General features: G+C 43.1%; 1 protein-coding gene across 6 annotated transcripts in view; it reads left to right on the forward strand.

Moving 5' to 3' along the window:
• Nucleotides 1-20,532, forward strand: part of PLEKHG1 (pleckstrin homology and RhoGEF domain containing G1) — a 232,272-nt gene that overhangs the window by 116,368 nt on the left and 95,372 nt on the right. For 4 of the 6 annotated variants that reach the window (XM_058735642.1, XM_058735640.1, XM_058735637.1 and 1 more), the window contains one exon: nt 15,327-15,835. In XM_058735642.1, the coding sequence (XP_058591625.1) occupies nt 15,425-15,835 (411 nt within the window). In that variant the 5' untranslated portion in view covers nt 15,327-15,424. Of the gene's footprint in view, nt 1-318; nt 931-5,513; nt 5,838-15,326; nt 15,836-20,532 lie in introns of those variants that run through there. The other 2 variants (XM_058735641.1, XM_058735639.1) reach the window with 2 other exon arrangements.

Genomic DNA, 20,532 nt, shown 5'->3' on the forward strand with positions numbered 1-20,532 from the left:
GAGATGGATGGCGGCCACTCTAAAGGATGGCACTTACCATGGGGAAGATTCAGAACCAGTTCAGGGGAGACTCATAGCTGCTCCGAGCAGCTTGTCTGTGTCTCCCTCGCAAGCCTCAGTCCTCACCTCTGCTGCTTTCAGTAATCGTCTCTCTGAACCCACCACTGTTTTACAGAGTCTGCAGGCTCGGGGTGCCGCTGGTGATGTCTACCTGGCTGTGTGCCTCCCTGTCACTCCATGGCCTTACGGCCGTGGCGGGGAACGGCTGGCCAGGGGGTTTGTCTCTCTTCTCTGCCAGCATCTGAAATGGTTTTGCCAGTTCACATAAAGGTTATGAACCCCCACGGTTGTTACTCTGAAACAATAATAGATTCTTTTTTTAAATTATTATTTTGGAAAACAGCGCTGCAGGACATCAATAGAGTATCCAAGCCCTTCCTACAAGTTCAAGTACATTTTTTTTTTAAAAGAGTGTTTTCCAAAGTATAGAGTGTGTTGAATGCCTTTCGTTATGAATGGATTAGATGTGTGTTATCTCCTGGAGAAAAATGTGTCTGGAAACATACTGCATTCTTAGAGGGATAATTAGTTCATTGTGCTTAGCACAGAGAGTCCTCCCATGGTGTCCTCAAAGATGGGACTGATCTATTGAAAGCAAGAGACTATTTGTAACATATTGCTTGCTCAATATCTAAAAATTGTTCAGTTCAGAAATAACTAAGACTTGATTTCATCGTCTCTGGACAATAAAGACCAAAATAGCCTAATAAAAGAACAAAGTGAAAAACAGAGCTAATGATTGTCCTAGACTCAGAGAAATGAGCCGATGGAGGAACCACTCCAGAAACAGCAGGATTTTAGGCAATCTCAGTTGGCTTTCATGGCAGACTGACATATGACCGAGACCTGAACATATGACTTGATTGCAAGGTAAGGGTGACTGTGAGAAAGTGTGAATAGTACGCGTTGTGTGTTTCTTTTCTAAAATTCGTATGACCGTGACTCGATACTGACATTTGAGTGCAGTAGGGGGTGAAGAATTGTTTTCAGTTGGAAGATTTGAGTACTGGAAACCATTTATTATTTATACTTTGGTTTCTATTATTATGTTCAATACTCCAGGACTAACAACAAAAAAAATAATACCTGCATTTAATTTCCCCTATACGTAAGTGCTTTTGTCTGCCTTACATCTGTACCTTTTGTTAAGAGCAACCACTTTTTAAATTTGTGAGGATAAACTCACGATTAAAATTATTTCACTTTGAAAATCATCTTTGAGAAAGAAAAAACCAGATTAGCTTTTGTGTTTGTTTAACAAAGTATATACTTTGGTTTGTGTAACAATCGCAAGGCAGAATTTATGGCTAGTGACATTTTCTGGGTTTAGAGTAGACGGTCTGGAGGAGTGTATATAGATTTTTAATAAAACACCTGCAATGCAGAAGGGTGTTAGTACATTACATCTCATTTTCAGGAGGAAGGTCAGTGTATCCTTCTAAGGGACATCAGTGGGGATGTGGCAATTCTTGGCAGGCGACTGGCTCTAGTGTTTATCATATTTATTCTGTGGTATGCACTCAGAAAAATGTAATCTGCCTTTTTCTATCAAAGAATAAAGCTCTGGGGCGCCTGGGTGGCGCAGTCGGTTAAGCGTCCGACTTCAGCCAGGTCACGATCTCACGGTCTGTGAGTTCGAGCCCCGCGTCAGGCTCTGGGCTGATGGCTCAGAGCCTGGAGCCTGTTTCCGATTCTGTGTCTCCCTCTCTCTCTGTCCCTCCCCCGTTCATGCTCTGTCTCTCTCTGTCCCAAAAAATAAAATAAACGTTGAAAAAAAAATTTAAAAAAAAAAAAAAAAAAAAAAAAAAAGAATAAAGCTCTAATGGGCTAAAAAAAAAACAAAAAAAACAAAACAAAAAAAACCCAAACCTTAAGAATTGTTTGTCCGTGTCCTGTGCTTTAGAAAATGGTTGGTTTCACCAGTTTGGGAAATGGCAAGATCTTAAATCACCAGATAAACAGCCCCCCTCTCCCCACTCCCAGCATTTATATTGTTACATGCTGTGTATAAAATATTAGTTGTGGTTTGAAGTACCCCCTTGTAACTCCTAGCACCTCTGTATCTGAAAATGCAGGATTGTATTCTAAATCTGCTTTATCCGGTATTGGTTTTAGGAAGCAAAAATCTTCCCTTGCGTTCAAAAAACAGTGTGTGTGCCTTTGCACTGCTTCCTTTCTCCAGGACATTCCTTCACCCTTTGTTGCCCAGCTTCTTGGAGCTGTTGCCTGGCTGCAAAGTCAGCAGAGGATCGCAATTAGGTCAGACCCTGTTAAGTCCCTAGAACCGCACGCTCTCTGAGCCTCCCCCTCTCAGCCTTCCGAGCCCTCCTGGACAGTCCCCTTGTGGCCTCCTTCCTAAAAGACCTGTACGGTTCCTGGGGAGGACGCGGACGTGCACAGGCTAATTCATACTAGGGTAGCAATGACTCCATAAGCCCTCCCGGGATAGATTCGAGTGTTCACTGACAACTTTTAGCTTAAACCAAAAGACCTGGTTTCTCATAGCGGAAGTGCACGCCCTATGGCAGATGTCTGGGAAAGGACGTTTTTAAATAGTGGGGCTTTCTGGTCCTCCTCCAATGAGGCCACAAGGCTGGACTGCACTTGGCTTGCTGGCTGGTTAGTGCTGTAGACCTGTCCTGTGGGGGCTGTTCTTCCACCCCTGGGCCCCCAGCCCCGGTGGGGCTACTGTGAATAGCCCCTGTCCTTCCTAATTGCATAGCTAGTGCTGCAAGCGAATAACAAGAGCTGCTCTCCAGTAAGAGTGTATCTCTTTCACCTAACAAGGCATGAATGTGCAATATATCTGCAACCCATCTCTCTGTCACTTACAAAGAGACTTTGCTGAGCAAAAACAGCCCTTTTCCCTGCTCTTGATATCGGCAAATAAATTCTACAGGAGGAAGCAGCAAGGATGCCAGTGTTTGTGCCTTTTACGTGTCTTGGGATTTATTTTGCTCCGTGCACAGAGGTCCAGCAGGGCACCTACAAGAGCGGGTGCCAGCCCGTGTACTCCACGTGTGGGACATGAGATGAGAAGAACCGGAAAGCAAAGCCATGGCAGAGTAAGGTGGGACACAGAGAGGCCTTGAGAAAACACCCAGGCACACACACGGAGGCTCCTCTGCCCTCAGCTGTGAAAGAGCCTTGAGTGGTTCTCCAGGAATGTTCCTTTCCCTTCCCTTCTCCTCTCTGCTCTTAGGTCCCTGAGCCTTATGCTTTGTTCATTTGTTAATTCACTTAGCAAACACTTGGTACTGGGATAAATATAAAGGCAAAAAGTGTGTGTGTGTGTGTGTGTGTGTGTGTGTGTGTGTGTGTGTGTTCCCTGCCCTGAAAAAGCTAGATTTTTTTTTTTAAGTTAGATTTTCAAAGCTTAGATTCAAAATCCTATGAACCAGCCATGTTTGCAGGTGTGATAGAGAATGGTTCCAGTTACTTGCAAGAATTAGGAAAGATCTTTACTTACTAAAACAGGAATCACAGGTGAACTAACAAATGACTAACCCATGGGACCAAATACGCCCTGTGCTGTCACTTCAAAGCTGCCCTACAGGTTGGGTCACTTGGTTAATGCAGAAGTTTACAGACTGCCCAGCATCCACACTGGACACAGTCTTGCTGTAATGTACACAGCATCTCTCAGAAATGGCTTTTAAAAAAATGTCTCTTGGCAAAAAAAAAAAAAAAAAAAATCCAAGTACATTAATACTGTAGTAGAAAATAAAAGACTTGTGATCTGAAGGTAAGAACCCAAAACACATGGGTCAGGAGAAAGCCAGGAGCCTCTGTATATGTACTACCCCCATCTAAGAATTTAGAGTTTTGCATCTTCCACATGAAGATCAAATCTACAGTATAGGAAGGTTCCCAGCTCTGCAAGCTGATAGTCCGGGGTAGAAACGAGACCATTAGAAAATAACAAACTATGAGACCACGTGATACTCTAAGTATAATAAAGAGCCATTTAACAACTGGAAGGTGCAGGGGGCCGGAGTTGCTATGGAAGATTTGGTGGAGCTTGTAAGATTTGAACTGACTCTTAGCTAAGCAGGAACGGAGGTTTTGGGCAAGGGTCTAGGGGAAGTTATTTGGGGGGGCAAGAGATATCACTGTGGAGCTCAGTATGGAGGATTAAGAGAGTCCCCACAGCCCGGGGGAGGACCCTTCCTCACAAACTGCCTTTTCAGCATCTGTGATTTAGTGATTTCCATCAAACTGGTGAACTTTGTGGAAGAGAAATCATTCTAAAAGTTGTCCTCTGAACTGATGGATCAATTTCCATCAAAATGGCTTACTTAGGTGGCCTTACATAGGTCCTGCCTTATTTGAAAGGAAATCGCCATTAAAACAAATTATCTTATTATGTTGTTAGCTTAAAATCACGCAATAGGTCTGATAGAAATATCTGTATTAAAGATGCTCAGCTCATATTATTTTCCATGACCCCAAATGAATGCTTTAAATGGAACTTCTATTTAAAGGATTTAATCTTTTGAAATAGTGTAGATTTCCATGTCTGTACGTAGACATAATCCATAATTTGAATTTTAGCTCTGTGGTGCAGTCATATCAGTTTTCAATAACAGTTTGTATTTCTGAAGACCCTTCATCTAAAGAACTCGATGCCTTTTTCAAATATGAACCTTTTGGGTCTTTCTGTAAAAATACACGTAGCATTTTAAGAAGGACAGATGGCCTTATGGAAATTGAAATCCAAAATAATTTGAAATTCTCTTGTACTAAAGGGTTGGAGTCCGATCATCCTGCCTTTGCTACTTCATATTTATGAATTATAAGAATTATCTAAGAAATGCCTTTGAGTTTACATTTTCAGTGTTCTTCTTCAGATGGATTTTTAAGTGCTTTTTAAAAATTTTTTTAATGTTTATTTACTTTTTGAGAAAGAGAGACAGAGCACGAGTGGGGGGAGGGGCAGAGAGAGGGAGACACAGAATCCGAAACAGGCTCCAGGCTCTGAGCTGTCAGCACAGAGCCGACGAGGGGCTCGAACCCACAAACTGTGAGATCATGACCTGAGCCAAAGTTGGACGATTAACCAGCTGAGCCACCCAGGCGCCCCAATGCTGTTTGTTTTTTTAAATGAAGCTTAAATAGATTCATGTTTAACTCTGCCTACTTAAAACTGTATTAAATATCTTGTTAAAGGAAACGAAACATCCAGACGTCTTCCAACTGGGTGATTCACTGCCACCTGCAAACTTCACTTGAAAACTTATGTTAAAGATGTGTCCATTTACTGTGAAACACACTTATAATTCAGGAAGTGAACTTGAAAATATCAGAGCTCCAAAGATCTTGATTCTTTTGTGGAATTTAATGAGAATGGTAGCCGGAGCCAGGAAGGTGAAGCCCAAGCAGCTTGAGGCGAGTGTGGGTTGTATTTGATGTTCACAAAAGAATGGCTGTCGCAGGGTGTTGCTCAGCGAAGTGTGCATTTTCAAGTTACCCACAGTGGTGTCTATTGTCCTGTTTCTCAATTGAATGATGTCATGTTTCATTGAAGGCTCTTAGTGATGCTGAAGTCTGTGGTCTGCACACCAGGGGGAAAAAGGCAGTGAGAAAGTTGCAAATCAGGTTTTTGTAAAGCCTTTGTGTGTTGGGTTTTGAGAGATAAAAGCTGACTCATGCAATATTTCTGCGGAAGGAGCTGCACGGACTAGTAAAGGCTTCTTGTTTTACCTGACTGAGCTCCCAGTGAGGTCACTGGATCAGCTGAAGGCAGACGATGCGGCTTAGCCTGGGTAAGAGCACAGGTAGGTGCTAACCGTGAAAGTGTCCAAAGAGCCGATGTCCTCTTGGAGCAGCCAGAGACCGGCCACTGCGGTGAGAAACTGTCGCGGGGAGTTGGGGGCGGGAGGGAGTCCTTCACAACACTGTGCAGGGACAGCGGCTTGCTGGGATGTATTACGTCTGTTCTGTTATAAATGCGATGCATGGAAAAAAGTTATCCAACCATGGAATTAGTCTGGAAGGTGATTTGGTTTTTTTCCTTCTCCATCTGAACTGCAGTGTCTTAAATGGTTGTTGCCTTGTTTTGGTTTGGTGTGGATCTTTCCTTAAAGTTAGGTTGAAGTGTCCAGAGAGCTGAAGATTGTGATTCTGGGGAGAAAACTAGAATCCCAGGTCGTTGTGTATTGAATGCCCAGTCTTTTAATGTGCTTTCTTTCTGAGGTTTATTGCAGGCTGAGCGGGGGTGGGGGGATAAAGGTTTGCAAATCTTACGCTTAGCAACTGTAATGGTGAAATTTAGTCTGAGTCTAGAGGGACCCAAAGTTGACTAAGTAAATGCAGTTTCCATTTGGAGTTTTTATTGGCAAGAAATACTTTTATTAGGAGGAATAATTGGGGAGAAGGAGGCATGCAGTGTGTTCAACACTGTTGCACATTGGATTCTGATCTTATTTTGTTTTATTTTGATTTTGATTTAGTGATAGTAATATATTTGCAAGAATATATTCAGCATCCTTTTTCATTAAGAAACACAAAAATCAATTACTTCGATATAAAATATTTAAATATTTCATACAAACTGAGGTTGTAGTTTTAATGTCCTCACATCACTTTTTTCAGATCATAAAAGTAATACACATATGGAGGAAAGTGATATTTACAGATAAATATCAAAGGAAGAAATCCTCCATTTTCCTACTTGGTAAAACCAGTGTTAATATTTTATTATACACCACCTTAATCTTTTTCTAATGTGGATAATAAATAAGTGGCATTTTAAATTCAAAACTGGAATCATATGGTACATGTCTTATAAGCCACACGTTGTACTAAACTGTATATTATGATGATTTTCTACGCCCATAAGGATTTGAAAGGACATGACATTTAATAGTTTTATTTTGTACCTCCCAGATGGATATATTTACTCAGATCTCTGTTGTTGACACTTTGAATTCTCTTCCTCTTTTTCTCTAAGAAAATGTTTAGTGTACTTTGTGGAGGGATTTATTTACTCAGAGTACTATTGTTAGTCCCTTGAATTTCCCCTCTTCTTCCTCCTCCTCCCCCCCCCCCCCCCCAGCAAATGTTATTTACCCTAATGCCTCCCTTTCAACTGTGCAGAGATGTTTTAGGAACTGAGTGTGTTCAATACCGAGAGAGCCTTAATGTACAGCTATCATTGTTAGTTACTGCCCTGAAACTGATATTTCCATCCTAACAGGAAGGTGCTATTCAAAGTGAAGCTGAAGCATAGATTATTATTTAATCTAAATTAAAAGTAGAGACTTTTAGCCTTGGTAGAGTCGATGACATATATTTCATCAGCTAAGACCTGACATTGGTAGGATCTAGAAGAAAATTGCTACTTTGCAGTTACTGCTTATGCTGTGATTCCAGCTAGGAATGGACTTGCTGTTTATTTCAGGGTTGGACTCATATCCCAAAGGTTGGATGAGACCTGAGGAAATCATGCAGTCCAGCCACCTAACTGATACGTGAGGAAACCTGAAACCCAAAGATTATAATACCAACCTTGGTGGTACAGAGCCCAGGCAGAAATGCAAACCCTCCAACCAAGAGAGGAAGTGTTATGTCATCACCTAATTTCTGGCTGGTCCTCTGAGTTCTTTCTATACACACAGTTGGATATATAATCAGTCCTTCACACACACACACACACACACACACACGCACGCACACGCACACACACGCACACTATGTCGGCCCTTTGGCACATTGGAACCATGTGCTTTATGTAGGGAGCTTATGTTTAAGTGCATTTCCTGATCTCTAAGGTCCTTTTCTGCCTTACTGTTTTATGAATCTATATCCAAGTACAAGGAATAAAGGACTAGAAATCAGAAACCAGAGTCTCTGATTCACAGTTCAGCTTTGAGCATTCTGTTAATTTTTTTCACATATAAAATTTTAAGGAATAATGACACATGTGAATGAATGTGGAGGCTTTAGTTTGTTTTGATTTTTGCTTTTTAAGGGTAATTTTGATGCAGAGTTAGACCAGTGGCATATTATGGTAAAGCTAGTCTGTTATAATAGAGACTGTTCTGGTTATCTCTTGCTGCATAACAAATCATTCCAAAGCCTAGTGGTTTGGAACAACAGCAATCGTTTGTAATCTCTCAAGGTTTTGTGAGTCAGGAGTTCAGGAGAGGCTCTGCTCTGTGGTTCTCAATCAGGGACTTGTGAGGTTGCAGTCAGACATAACAGGGCTGGGGTCAACTCGAAGGCTTCTCACTCACGCAGCTGGTGCTGTGGCTGGAAACACGCAAACAGAAGGCACTGGAACAGCTAGGGTTCCATAAGCATCTCTCTGCATGCCAGTGTGGTCTTACCACGTGGTTTCTCCAGCATGGCAGCTTCAGGATAACCAGACTTTTCTGTATGGTAGCTCAGGGCATGTCCAGACCCAGTTTTAATGCAAAGCGCCTTCTGCCCTCATGTTCTACCATATTCTAGGGCCCCGGTGTCATGTTCGGGGTTCAGGCAAGGTCCCTGCCACATCTGGGTTCCAGGAGGAAGGGAAAGAATGTGGAGGAGGGGCGCCTGGGTGGCTCAGTCGGTTGGCCGTCTGTCTTCAGCTCAGATCATGATCTCACGGTCCGTGAGTTCGAGCCCCGCGTCGGGCTCTGTGCCGACAGCTCTGAGCCTGGAGCCTGCTTCAGATTCTGTGTCTTCCTCTCTCTCTACCCCTCCCCCTCTCACACTCTGTCTCTCTCTCACTCTCAAAAATAAATAAACATTAAAAACAAAATTTTTTTTGTTTTTTTTTTTAACGTTTATTTATTTTTGAGACAGAGAGAGACAGAGCATGAACGGGGGAGGGGCAGAGAAAGAGGGAGACACAGAATCTGAAACAGGCTCCAGGCTCTGAGCTGTCGGCACAGAGCCCGACGCGGGGCTCGAACTCACGGACCGTGAGATCATGACCTGAGCCGAAGTCAGACACTTAACCCACCAAGCCACCCAGGCGCCCCCCAATTTTTTTTTAAAGAATGTGGAGGAATGATGGTAAATGTTTGAGAAATGGACCCCCAGACAGGCACTTCTCACTTCCACTGGTGAAGAGAACTTGACCTTCACGCTGTTATGTATGGTGGGAAGGTTGGGAAGTGTAGGCAACAGGAACTCTATTCAGTAAAGAAGGGCGTGGACTTTGGTGGATAACTAACAGCCCCCTCTCCAACTGATGTAGCCCAACCCCGTAATCTCCTTCATCTTCCACACTAAATCACCAAAATAAAAGCAGACCTTAAAGGTAAAAACAGCTGCATTTGTATAAAAAGCACAACCAAAAACACCTCAAGCAAAACTGGCAAGCTCTTGCCCTTGAATGTAGAAATTTCTGGAGTCACCACTGAGCTGGGGTACTTTATCTATTAACTGCATTAACTGTCCCCTCAGTTTCCATTGCCTGGCATAGGAAAACCTTAGTAAATTGCCTAAATATTTAGTATCAGACTTTACAGCTTGAAAGAATCTTTGTTTTTGTTTTCTCTTTCAACCCCTCGCCTCTTGTTGGAACAAGAGCATTTTTGCAAAACATCTTTTCCCACTCTCGATCTTCTTGTGCAAATACTTAACTGCCTCTTCAGTGGTAACACGATATTTTAAACTCTGTATTTTGGGAAATTTTTTTAATTTACAGAAGAGTTTCAAAGATCGTCCAGAGCTCTTTGACACCTTTCATCCAGCTTCCCCTCATGTTAGCTTCTTAAATAACCATAGTACATAGGTTAACACTAAGAAATTAACATGGTAGTATGATTTTTTTTTACTTCTTTATTACCAAAGAGCTGCAGATAATCATGACAATCAAGTTACCTGGAATGAATACTCTGAGCATTAAGGAACATGTGGAATTGCAGTTCTGCCCTTAATGCAAGAATCACACTGGTATTTTAGAAAAACCCAGAGGCAGAAATTCGTGTTGCTATCTGGTGGCTTTTATCCACTGAGCTATCCACTATCTCAGAGGTGTATAGGGGAGAACGATTCTCCTCAAACACCTCGTGTTGTCTTTGAGATACGTAAATGTGTATTTCTTATAACTTCGACTCTGAAAAGTTTTATTTCATTTGTTTTGTTTATATACAACTTTGAGGCTTTACCTAAGACTGGCTCTGTATTAAATGACTGCTGGCTGGAAGAATAACTTCTTGCTTATACTTTAGTGTCTCTGTTGGTTTTCCCCTTTTTGAGAAATTCACAGGCAGTATAATACGGAACCACGTCATTTTAGTTATTCATTGGTCTTGAGCGTAACACATTCTCTTGATTTCCATGACTGTCCTGCCAAGGAACTCAGCCTAGATGTTTGAAGTCTAGAATAGCAATGAGCAGAACTCGGAAATCCTGATCACGCTTCAGCCCCCATCGTGCATAGGGCTCTGTCTTGCCTTGTAAAGCTCCCCGTGGGGGCTTGTGACCGGGAGTGGTCCCCCGTGGACCCATCAGTCGCCCCGGCACCATGTAAACATGGTCACAGGAAGCCTGGGCTCTACTTGCCATGGAAAGTCCTGCCTCAACCCTAAATCAGCCTGAGCAAGTTAGAGCCAAGGAGTGCTGCTTTGGATTCTAGCAGTGACATTCCAAAGGAGAGTAATTAAAATAATGGAAGTTTGAAGAGCAAACAGAAGAGCCAAGGAATTAAAGCTCTTTCAGCTAGAAACAATTAGACAGAGACTTTTCACGATGTAAAGTGCGTGAGAGCATATCTACGTGGGGCTGCGATAGCTTTTTTTTTTTTTTCTTGAGGATGGCACAAGAAGAAATATTTTATGTTGATGGTTTTGAGGCTGACAGTACTTGGGGCTGGAAGCATCATTAGGACTCCGGGGTGCCTGGGGGGCTCAGCGAGTTAAGAGTCAGACCACTGATTTCAGCCCGGGTCATGGTCTCACAGGTCATGAGTTCGAGCCCCACGTCGGGCTCTGCACTGACAGCTCAGAGTCTGGAGCCTGCTTCTGATTCTGTGACTCCTCCTCTCTCTGCCCCTCTCCCACTCACGCTCTGTCTGTCTCTCAAAAATTAAAAAAAAGAAAAATTTTTTTAAATACTTGTTCTATATTTAAAACAAAAGAATCATTAGCACTCCAAGGCCCTCAACATGTGTGTCCACCAGCACTACCTCTGGGTGTATCAAGGGTCAGATGAACCAAGACCCTCCAGGCAGGTAGAGCCGGCTTATTTTAGGATATTCATCGTCAAAAGACCCGCTGACACGGGCCATCAGCAATGTTGGGCAGGTTCTCAGCAGGTGCTATATAATAGCCCAGTGTTTGGGTTTTGGTAAGAAGGAAGAGAGGTTATGGGAAAGAAAACAAAGCAGCACGTTAGCCAAATGCTAAGACAACCTGTCAGCATCTCTCACTCAAGGCGGAGGAAGCAGCTTTCGTGCTTTACAGCTTTGTGCTGGGTGTTTCTGTGTATATGGGACATCAGCTACCCCAATATCTAGTGCACAGCGACTGCCTTACACCTGTTTTTCTTAACTCTTAACAATATGGTGTATTGATGAATGGAGGGGGAGAAAGACAACCTTGGAGTGTTATGCACCTCTCCCTTCACTATTATTGAATAAAGATTGATAAAGCGGTAAATTTAAATCTTCCAGAGGAATCTCATGATCTAGAGGACTTCCAGATCATCATTGTCCAACTAAACTATAATGCAAACCCCCTATGTAATTCGTAATTTTCTAGTAGCAAGGCTAAAAAAGGCAAAATAAGAACAGTGAGAATCATTTTAAAAAGGTATTTTAGCTAACCCATTTTCCCCAAATATTATCGCACCATGTAAGTCATGTAAAATTATTAATGCGGTATTTAGTCCTTTTTTGTTTCATACTAAATCTTCAACATCTGGTATATAATTTACACTTCCAACACATCTCCATTTGGAGCGGCTGCATTTCAAGCGGTCAATAGCCGCGTGCGGCTCCTGGCTATTGTGTTGAACAGTCAGCTCTGGAGATAAATATCAGTAGTCAGTTTGCTGTATCAGGAAGAATAGGCCAGACAGGGTGGAAATGTTAAATTATTTTGAGGGAGGTGAGAACAAGACGAGGCAGTTTTTATGAGGTCCATTTCCTTAGGTGTGAAAACTATAATTATCTTCTAAGCAGTGAATCAACATAAAAAATGTTACCCATTAGCAAATGTAGTCTCATATTTATACACCATTATATGACCTAGCATTAAGTGTTTCACTTCTGTCATTGGTAATTTTGGAAGGTGTTTAATTTGAGGTAGTAAACTTGATTAAATACTACAGATACCGAATATCTCCAATATTCTCTTTGAAAAGAGCCTGGTCGGCAGTCTGAAGAATAGGCTGGCCCGGTGGCCTAGAACACATAGCCTGGTTTTAGAATATAAGAAGCCTTAACTGGAACAGGACCAATTCATGCTGCTATGTACCCATGGGGCACCTGGGTGGCTCAGTTGGTTAAGCGTCCGACTTTGGCTCAGGTCATGATCAAGCATCCAACTTCATCTCAGGTCATGATCTTGTGGTTCGTGGGTTCGAGCCCCACATCGGGCTCTGTGCTGACAGCTCAGAGCCTAGAGCCTGCTTCAGGTTCTGTGTCTCCCTCTCTCTATGCCCCTCCCCAACTCACGCTCTGTCCCTGTCTCTGTCTCTCTCTCTCTCTCTCTCAAAAATAAATAATAAACATAAAAAAAAAAAGATGTATCCACGAAGGGACCTGTTGACCCGAGTTTCCCTATCTTTGAAAGAGTAAAAGGCACTGTCATCCCTAGCAGCCCAGCATGGACTCCTCTGAAGCATCTGGCCACTTTTGTTCCCCTTTAATCCCTCAGTCCCGGTATTGGCGCCCGGTATTGGCGCATCAAAGTAAGTAAAGAAGTGAGTCTCTATTGTGTTCATTTTCACCAATACTGATCATGGATATTTGCCAAGAGTTCCAGAACTGTTAAATGTAGTTTTCTATACCGGAGGGAAGGTGTGTCCAGTTATGGAGACTAGGTTGATCTGGACTTTTCCAGATGCCCTGGCTTACATGTCCAGTATATCCAGCTTATTTTTGGTACGAAATCATTGTTGCCTCATTGGACCCTTGGGACCTTAAAGAATAAGCATATACGGTACTTCCCAAGTTAGTGCCCATTTTTAAAGTGAGATCAACCTCATGGTCATGATTATGGTTAATCATATGATTATGATGGCCGCCATCATAAGGGGAAGAAAACCTTGATGTGTCTCCTTCTACTTCCAACTGCCAGGACGTTATTAACCCCAGTCCCAAATGTGGGCAAGTGCCCTTTGCTGTAAACACACCTAAATGCCTGGCTGATTCTTGGATTTTTGCCACACTCGAGTTGGATCAGGCTTTTTAGGGCAAGTGCATTTTAACTACCATAACCAATCCATGTTTTATAGGCCATAAAGTTGTCATAGAACAAGCAGAAAGAATATTGCAAAAGCTTTAAAAAGCTTGTACCGTGTGGTAGTGGTTATGCTGATAAATTACTCATTTCCTACACATTTCTTACCATTTCTTCTTGTTGACCCAATTTAGTTCTTTTATGTTATATTTATAATATTCACATTACACGTTGGCACTGATATTTGCTGTAAATATAAACTATCTAGAAAAACTCGGGATAGGGGCGCCTGGGTGGCGCAGTCGGTTAAGCATCCGACTTCAGCCAGGTCACGATCTCGCGGTCCGTGAGTTCGAGCCCCGCATCAAGGCTCTGGGCTGATGGCTCGGAGCCTGGAGCCTGTTTCGGATTCTGTGTCTCCCTCTCTCTCTGCCCCTCCCCCGTTCATGCTATGTCTCTCTCTGTCCCAAAAATAAATAAAAAACGTTGAAAAAAAAAATTTTTTTAAAAAAAAGAAAAACTCGGGATATTGAAGGATACAGAGTTGATGGGATTCTTTATATTCTAGAAATATTGCTACCAGCTGTTTGACAGTCTTTATTATAGAGTCAAACCAAATTCATGTTCCTTTTAAAAAATGATTACTAATCTAGATCCTTCTTATTAATGTATGTGTGTTTTGTTATAACCTTCTAAACATAGGTTGCACTCGTATGTTTTCTAACAAAACCCACACACATGGATCCTGCTGGTAAGGTCACCTGCCAAAATGAAGCAAATGTCTTCATTCAGCATGCTCTTTATTGCAAGGTATATTGTTCTGTAAACTTGGGATCTCATTAGGGGGAAACAGTGTTCGTCCTGCCTTCTTGCAAACAAAGAAGATTGGAACTTTGTGTGTTTCCCCAAAATATCTTCTGTGAGTTTCAATTTTGTGCAGGGCCTCAAGATTTAAATGCTACATATATTAAATGACCTTTTGACTTTGCCATTAGATATTCTCTCTTAATGCCGTCTTCTAAACATTAACAGCCCCATTTCTTTAAAAATGCATAATTTTTCTCATAACCGAGTTTCTATATTACTTAATTGTATATTTACACTGCCGTGTTATCTAACTTTAGGGGGGGGTGTTGTAGTTAATCAAACATACTCTGTCATAGCATAACTTCATATACACCCCAATTGCGATGTCAACTTTCAAGTAGAGATTGAGAGAAATGTCGTGTTGAGAGAGGAAGTTTGAGAGAAAGTATGGGTCTTAATATTTTGGCTTTCCTTGCCCAGTATTATCCACACAACATTTTTTCTTTCATGCTGTCTCCAAGTAAAATGTAAAATTGTCAGCATGTGTTAAATAGTGATGACTGCAGGAAGGTGGCTTAAACTGTTGTGGAATTAGAGTGCAATACTGAAAACGTAGAACAGTGTTGCATAAAATTCCATAAGAATCATGGAGGGTGTGTTTGAAGTAAGAATCCCTCATGATGCTTGTTAAAGCTATAGAGTCCTTATGCCCTGACCGCGGAGCCTTTAATTTAGTAAATCTGGGCGAATCCGCATGTACGAGTTGTTCCAGGTGATCCCACTTTGCGGCGGTGGATGCAGTGCTTCTCGAGCTTTCCTGCTTGAGCCAGTGGCATTGGCATCTTGTTAAAATGCAGAGGTCGTGCCCCAGACTCTGCATTTCTCACCTGCTCCCAGCTGATGCTTTAGAAACTCAAACTTTGCAACTCAACCGCCCAAGGGCGCCTTTGCATTTCCTTCTATAACGAATTCACCACCTTTCTACTTCTGACCGTGTATACATTTGGGCGAGGCTTTAACCTCCTTTAAACCTTGTTTGATACAATTTTAAAATACGTGCTCACCTCGTCCTTTTTCTTTCTTTTGTTCTTTCCTTCCCACCCCCAATGACTGTAGATGTGCACCAGTTAGGTCTTGAAGTGCCATCAGCTGTAGCAGAAATTCCAGATCCCAAGACCATAGCCAGGCATCCCCGCTCCCAGGAACTGAAGGCCATGGAGCTCTCTGACAGTGACCGCCCCGTCAGCTTCGGCTCCACGTCGTCCTCCGCCTCTTCCAGGGACAGCCATGGCTCCTTCGGCAGCAGAATGACCTTAGTTTCGAACAGCCACTTGGGCTTGTTTCACCAAGATAAGGAAGCCGGGGCCATAAAACTGGAGCTGATTCCGGCCAGGCCGTTTTCCAGCGGCGAGTTGCAGAGGGACAGCGCCGCCGGGCAACAACAGAACCCCGACGAGGGCGACGAAGGGCAGCCCCGGGCCCAGCGCAGAATGGAGGCCAACGGGGCGACCCAGCCCGGTGCGGAGTCGGCCACCAGCCCCAAGCTCCTCTATGTGGATAGGGTTGTCCAGGAAATTCTGGAGACCGAAAGGACTTACGTGCAAGACTTGAAAAGCATCGTGGAGGTAAGGCGCAGTTTTTCCTTCGGTTTTGGTCTTTCAGAGTTGGTCACGCAGGAGAAATATGCTTGCAAAATAAAGAGCAAAGCAAGGTATCAGAGATGCGTTGTCTCCCAAGATGCAGAAGTAGGGTGAATGTTCCAACCGATCATAACTTAAGAGGAACCCTAAGGCCATACGCATTGTGTTAAAATCCTCTTGATAATTTGCATTAACGCGCTAATGATGTGTTAGAAGCAAGACTGCTGGGACCAGTGCACCCCCCCCCCCTCCAATACATTATGGTAGTAACTCCTACACCAAAGAGCTCCAAGTGCTTGCAGGTGCCAGAGCACTTTAAGTGCCCAGACCTGCAGATGTCAGGGGTAGCCTGACTGAGTCCTTCAGGCTATCTGCACCTTAATCACAATTATCTACTGGTGTCTGGGAGCTTCCCAGACCGGGACTGATCCCTGTGTCCCGCCTCCAGAGACTGTGATTTCACAGGCCTGGGGTATGGCCCAGGCAGAGGGATTGTGGAAGATCCCCAAGAGATTCAGGCGAGCTTGGGAGCCTCTGTTCGATGCTATTCTCTATTGGCTGGTGTTGGGGGAAGGGGGTGGAGGGAAGGGAAAAACCGTGGGCTTTATCTTGTCTCAGGCATTTACTTTCTGGTCACTTTTATTACAAACAAGTTTGCTTAAATTCTTTGGCTCCATGTGAATTGAGCTCAGCTTTATGGGCCAAACCATGTACTCTGGAGATTGAGTTATTAATTGACTTTGACTTATAGATCGTTTTTTTTCTTTTCTTAATTTTTTTAAATGTTTATTTTTAAGAGAGAGAGAGAGAGAGAGAGAGAGAGAGAGAGTGTGTGTGTGTGTGTGTGTGTGTGTGTGTGTGCGAGCAGAGGAGGGGCAAAGAGAAGGAGACGGAGAATCAGAAGCAGGCTCTGCACCGTCAGTGCAGAACCCAATGTGGGGCTCAAACTCATGAACTGTGAGATCATGACCTGAGCCGAAATCAGACGCGTAGCCACCTGAGCCATCCAGGTGCCCCGATTTATAGACAGGTGTTTAAGGATAAAGTAAAAATTACTAGAGCAGCACAGATGTTAACTCACTGTCAATTGATGATTAAAAATATTAATATTTCAAAGGCAAATTTATGTCATAAAGCTATAGCCACTTTCCTTCCTGGTAATATACCAAGTTGTTTCCTTTGCTAATACCCACTTCCTGTTTTAGACTTTTTAATCTAAAATGTTTCGGAGTATAGGGGAATATTTGCTGAGGAGCACATTCTGCCCCAAATATATGCATTCTTTAGAGCTTTGGAAGAAAATTCTGAGGCATAATTGTGTGTTGAGTTCCATAAATGACAGAACCAGACCCTGTCTACTAAAAATAGTTATGACATAACTTCCCGGTAAAAATAGAAAAATCAATTGATGCTCAACCAAAACAATATGTGATACCAAATGCAGAATACACCAGGCCAATTTCCTTTTTAATTTCAGCAATGATGTCATTTGTACTTGAGAAGAAATACCTGTGAAATTGCCAAAAATTTTGCAACCTCTCGGGAAAGTCATGGCTGTTGAAGCTTTCTTTGGTCTGTCCTTTTTCTTTTCTTTCTTGGAAATCTTTTCACCTGATCAAAATTCACACACCAAGAAAGAAACCAGTAGTTACTGCACTGGTGTTCCAGGAACACTGTTGTTTTTTCTGAGACTGGTTGATAAACTTTAGTGAGAGGAGATAGGTAAGATCTGAACACGAAAGGACCGATGAAGACAGAATATTTTTTTTTAATTCTTAATGTTTATTTATTTTTGAGAGAGAGACAGACAGAACATGAGCAGGGGAGGGGCAGAGAGAGAGAGAGACACAGATCCAAAGCAGGCTCCAGGCTCTGACCTGTCAGCACAGAGCCCCACATGGGGCTCAAACTCATGAACCGCAAGATCATGACCTGAGCCGAAGTTGGATGCTTAACTGCCTGAGCTACCCGGGCGCCCCTAGAATATTTTTTTCTAAGAAAGTTTCAGTAAAAGTTCTATTCCAAGCTGCCCAGATGTTCTTGCCTTTTTTTTTTTTTTTTTTTTTTTTTATCAGTGAATTAACCATGTTTTATACTGGGCTTTGGTGGAGGTTTTCTATAAGGATCCAGATAGTAAATATTAGGCTTTCTGGGCCCTAAGGTCTCACAACTGCTCAGCTCTGCCATTGTAGCTCGAAAGCTGCCACAGGCACTATGTCAACGAATGGGCTTGGATTTTCCAGAAAAACTTTAGGGTCAGGCTTGATCCAGGGGCCGTCGTTTGCCAGCCCCTGTTTGAGGCTGAGTTTGTGCCTGTGTTTCATTAACTCTAAAATAAGACTAATATCTACCCGCCACCCAGCATTAGTAGAAGAATGAGAAAATACGTGAAGAGTTTGTACAACAGAATGTGGCATGTGGTAAGCAGTCAATAAAAAGGAGACTGTCATTCTCACTGGCCTCCTCCAAATTTGCTGGGTGAGAGTGGTCGTCATTTAACCGTACTGTGTCTTACCTAAAGTCTTTCCCAAAACTGAACAGATTAGTCCGTTTGCTGCAGCAGAAATTTAATGAGGAAAAAAAAAAAAAAAAACCACCTTTAAGCGGCGATTCCGGCATTATTGTTTTGAATGCAGTTGGATTCTTTCCAGTGAGTCCCCCTAAAATCTGAGGTAACACATAATTAGGGAAGGGGAAAGGTGAAGAAGGATGCTGGGAGGAAGGGCACTTGGGGAAGAAAAGTCCCGGACAAAGTGGGAGGCACCCAAACAGGAAGAAGTTAAGTGATGCTTTGTTCTGGAATTCACCAGAACGCTTTCACTTCTGTGCCCTTTCCACCTAGAAAAGGCCAGACCCCCTTTAGATGAGGGACTCCGTGTCACAGCCAGCTCTTCACATACTTTTGCTAGGTGACTCCCTCTGTTTCTCAAGATCACAATTTTCACAGAGCGGTTTAACTGAATGGTTAAACTCATTGTATCTAGTTCTTTCCTCAATGAAGAATAACCAATTTTTTTCCCACGTACAGCACCTCTGCCCAACAAAGACTGTGAAAATCGGTATTCTTTTAAGATACAGAGTCAGTCTGTTTTCCTTGATCCATTTCTATCTTCTTGTTATAATTCTGTAGCCAGCTTCTCTAATAATCCTCAATTTTTCACGTGCAGAATTTTAAATTTTTTTTTTTTTTCAACGCTTTTTATTTATTTTTTTGGGACAGAGAGAGACAGAGCATGAACGGGGGAGGGGCAGAGAGAGAGGGACACACAGAATCGGAAACAGGCTCCAGGCTCCGAGCCATCAGCCCAGAGCCTGACGCGGGGCTCGAACTCACGGACCGCGAGATCGTGACCTGGCTGAAGTCGGACGCTTAACCGACTGCGCCACCCAGGCGCCCCTGACGTGCAGAATTTTAAAATGGGAAAAGGGCCGCTCATTAACCACCTGCCAATGCAAGTTCTCACCACACCTAAGGGGCAGAGCTTGTGACTTGGCTCCTTCTAAGCAAGAATTCTTTCCGGGGGGAGGAAAAGTCCAAACATTTAGAGAGATACGGGTCAGTCACTTTTCAACCAGGCAGAAGCACCTTTCCGACTTTCTTTTTTTTTTTTTTAATTTTTTTTTCAACGTTTTTTATTTATTTTTGGGACAGAGAGAGACAGAGCATGAACGGGGGAGGGGCAGAGAGAGAGGGAGACACAGAATCGGAAACAGGCTCCAGGCTCCGAGCCATCAGCCCAGAGCCTGACGCGGGGCTCGAACTCACGGACCGCGAGATCGTGACCTGGCTGAAGTCGGACGCTTAACCGACTGCGCCACCCAGGCACCCCCCTTTCCGACTTTCTGCACTCTGCTTTACTGATTCCCGTCTAACTAATGTTTCGACAGCCATCCTCAATGGCTTAATCATTTTTCCCTGTAAAATAGCACATTTTATCTGTATACCACATTCGTACATCATCCCCACAGCTCAGGTTTAGATTTGTTTTAGGATTTTTATAAATGGAAACATTTTTGTGAAAGATCACTGATATACACATAGATTTCAGAGACATTAACACAGGGACGCCTGGCTGGCTCAGTCAGTGGGGCATGTAACTCTTGATCTTGGGGTTGTGAGTTCGCACCCCACGTTGAGTGTAGAGGTTGGTTAAAAATATAATTTTGGGGCGCCTGGGTGCTTCAGTCAGTTAAGTGCCTGACCTCAGCCTAGGTCATGATCTCACGGTTTGTGAGTTCGAGCCCCACATCGGGCTCTGTGCTGACAGCTCAGAGCCTGGAGCCTGTTTCCGATTCTGTGTCTCCCTCTCTCTCTCTGCCCATCCCCCACTCACACTCTGTTTTTCTCTCTCTCTCAAGAATAAATATTTAAGGGGCGCCTGGGTGGCGCAGTCGGTTAAGCGTCCGACTTCAGCCAGGTCACGATCTCGCTGTCCGTGAGTTCGAGCCCCGCGTCAGGCTCTGGGCTGATGGCTCAGAGCCTGGAGCCTGTTTCCGATTCTGTGTCTCCCTCTCTCTCTGCCCCTCCCCCGTTCATGCTATGTCTCTCTCTGTCCCAAAAATAAATAAAAAACGTTGAAAAAAAAAATTAAAAAAAAAAAAAAAAAAAGAATAAATATTTAAAATAAAATTAAAAAAAAAATCTTAGAGAGAGACATTAACACAATGTACTTTGACCTGTT

Source organism: Neofelis nebulosa, chromosome 6, assembly GCF_028018385.1.
Source record: "Neofelis nebulosa isolate mNeoNeb1 chromosome 6, mNeoNeb1.pri, whole genome shotgun sequence".
Classification (NCBI taxonomy): domain Eukaryota; kingdom Metazoa; phylum Chordata; class Mammalia; order Carnivora; family Felidae; genus Neofelis; species Neofelis nebulosa.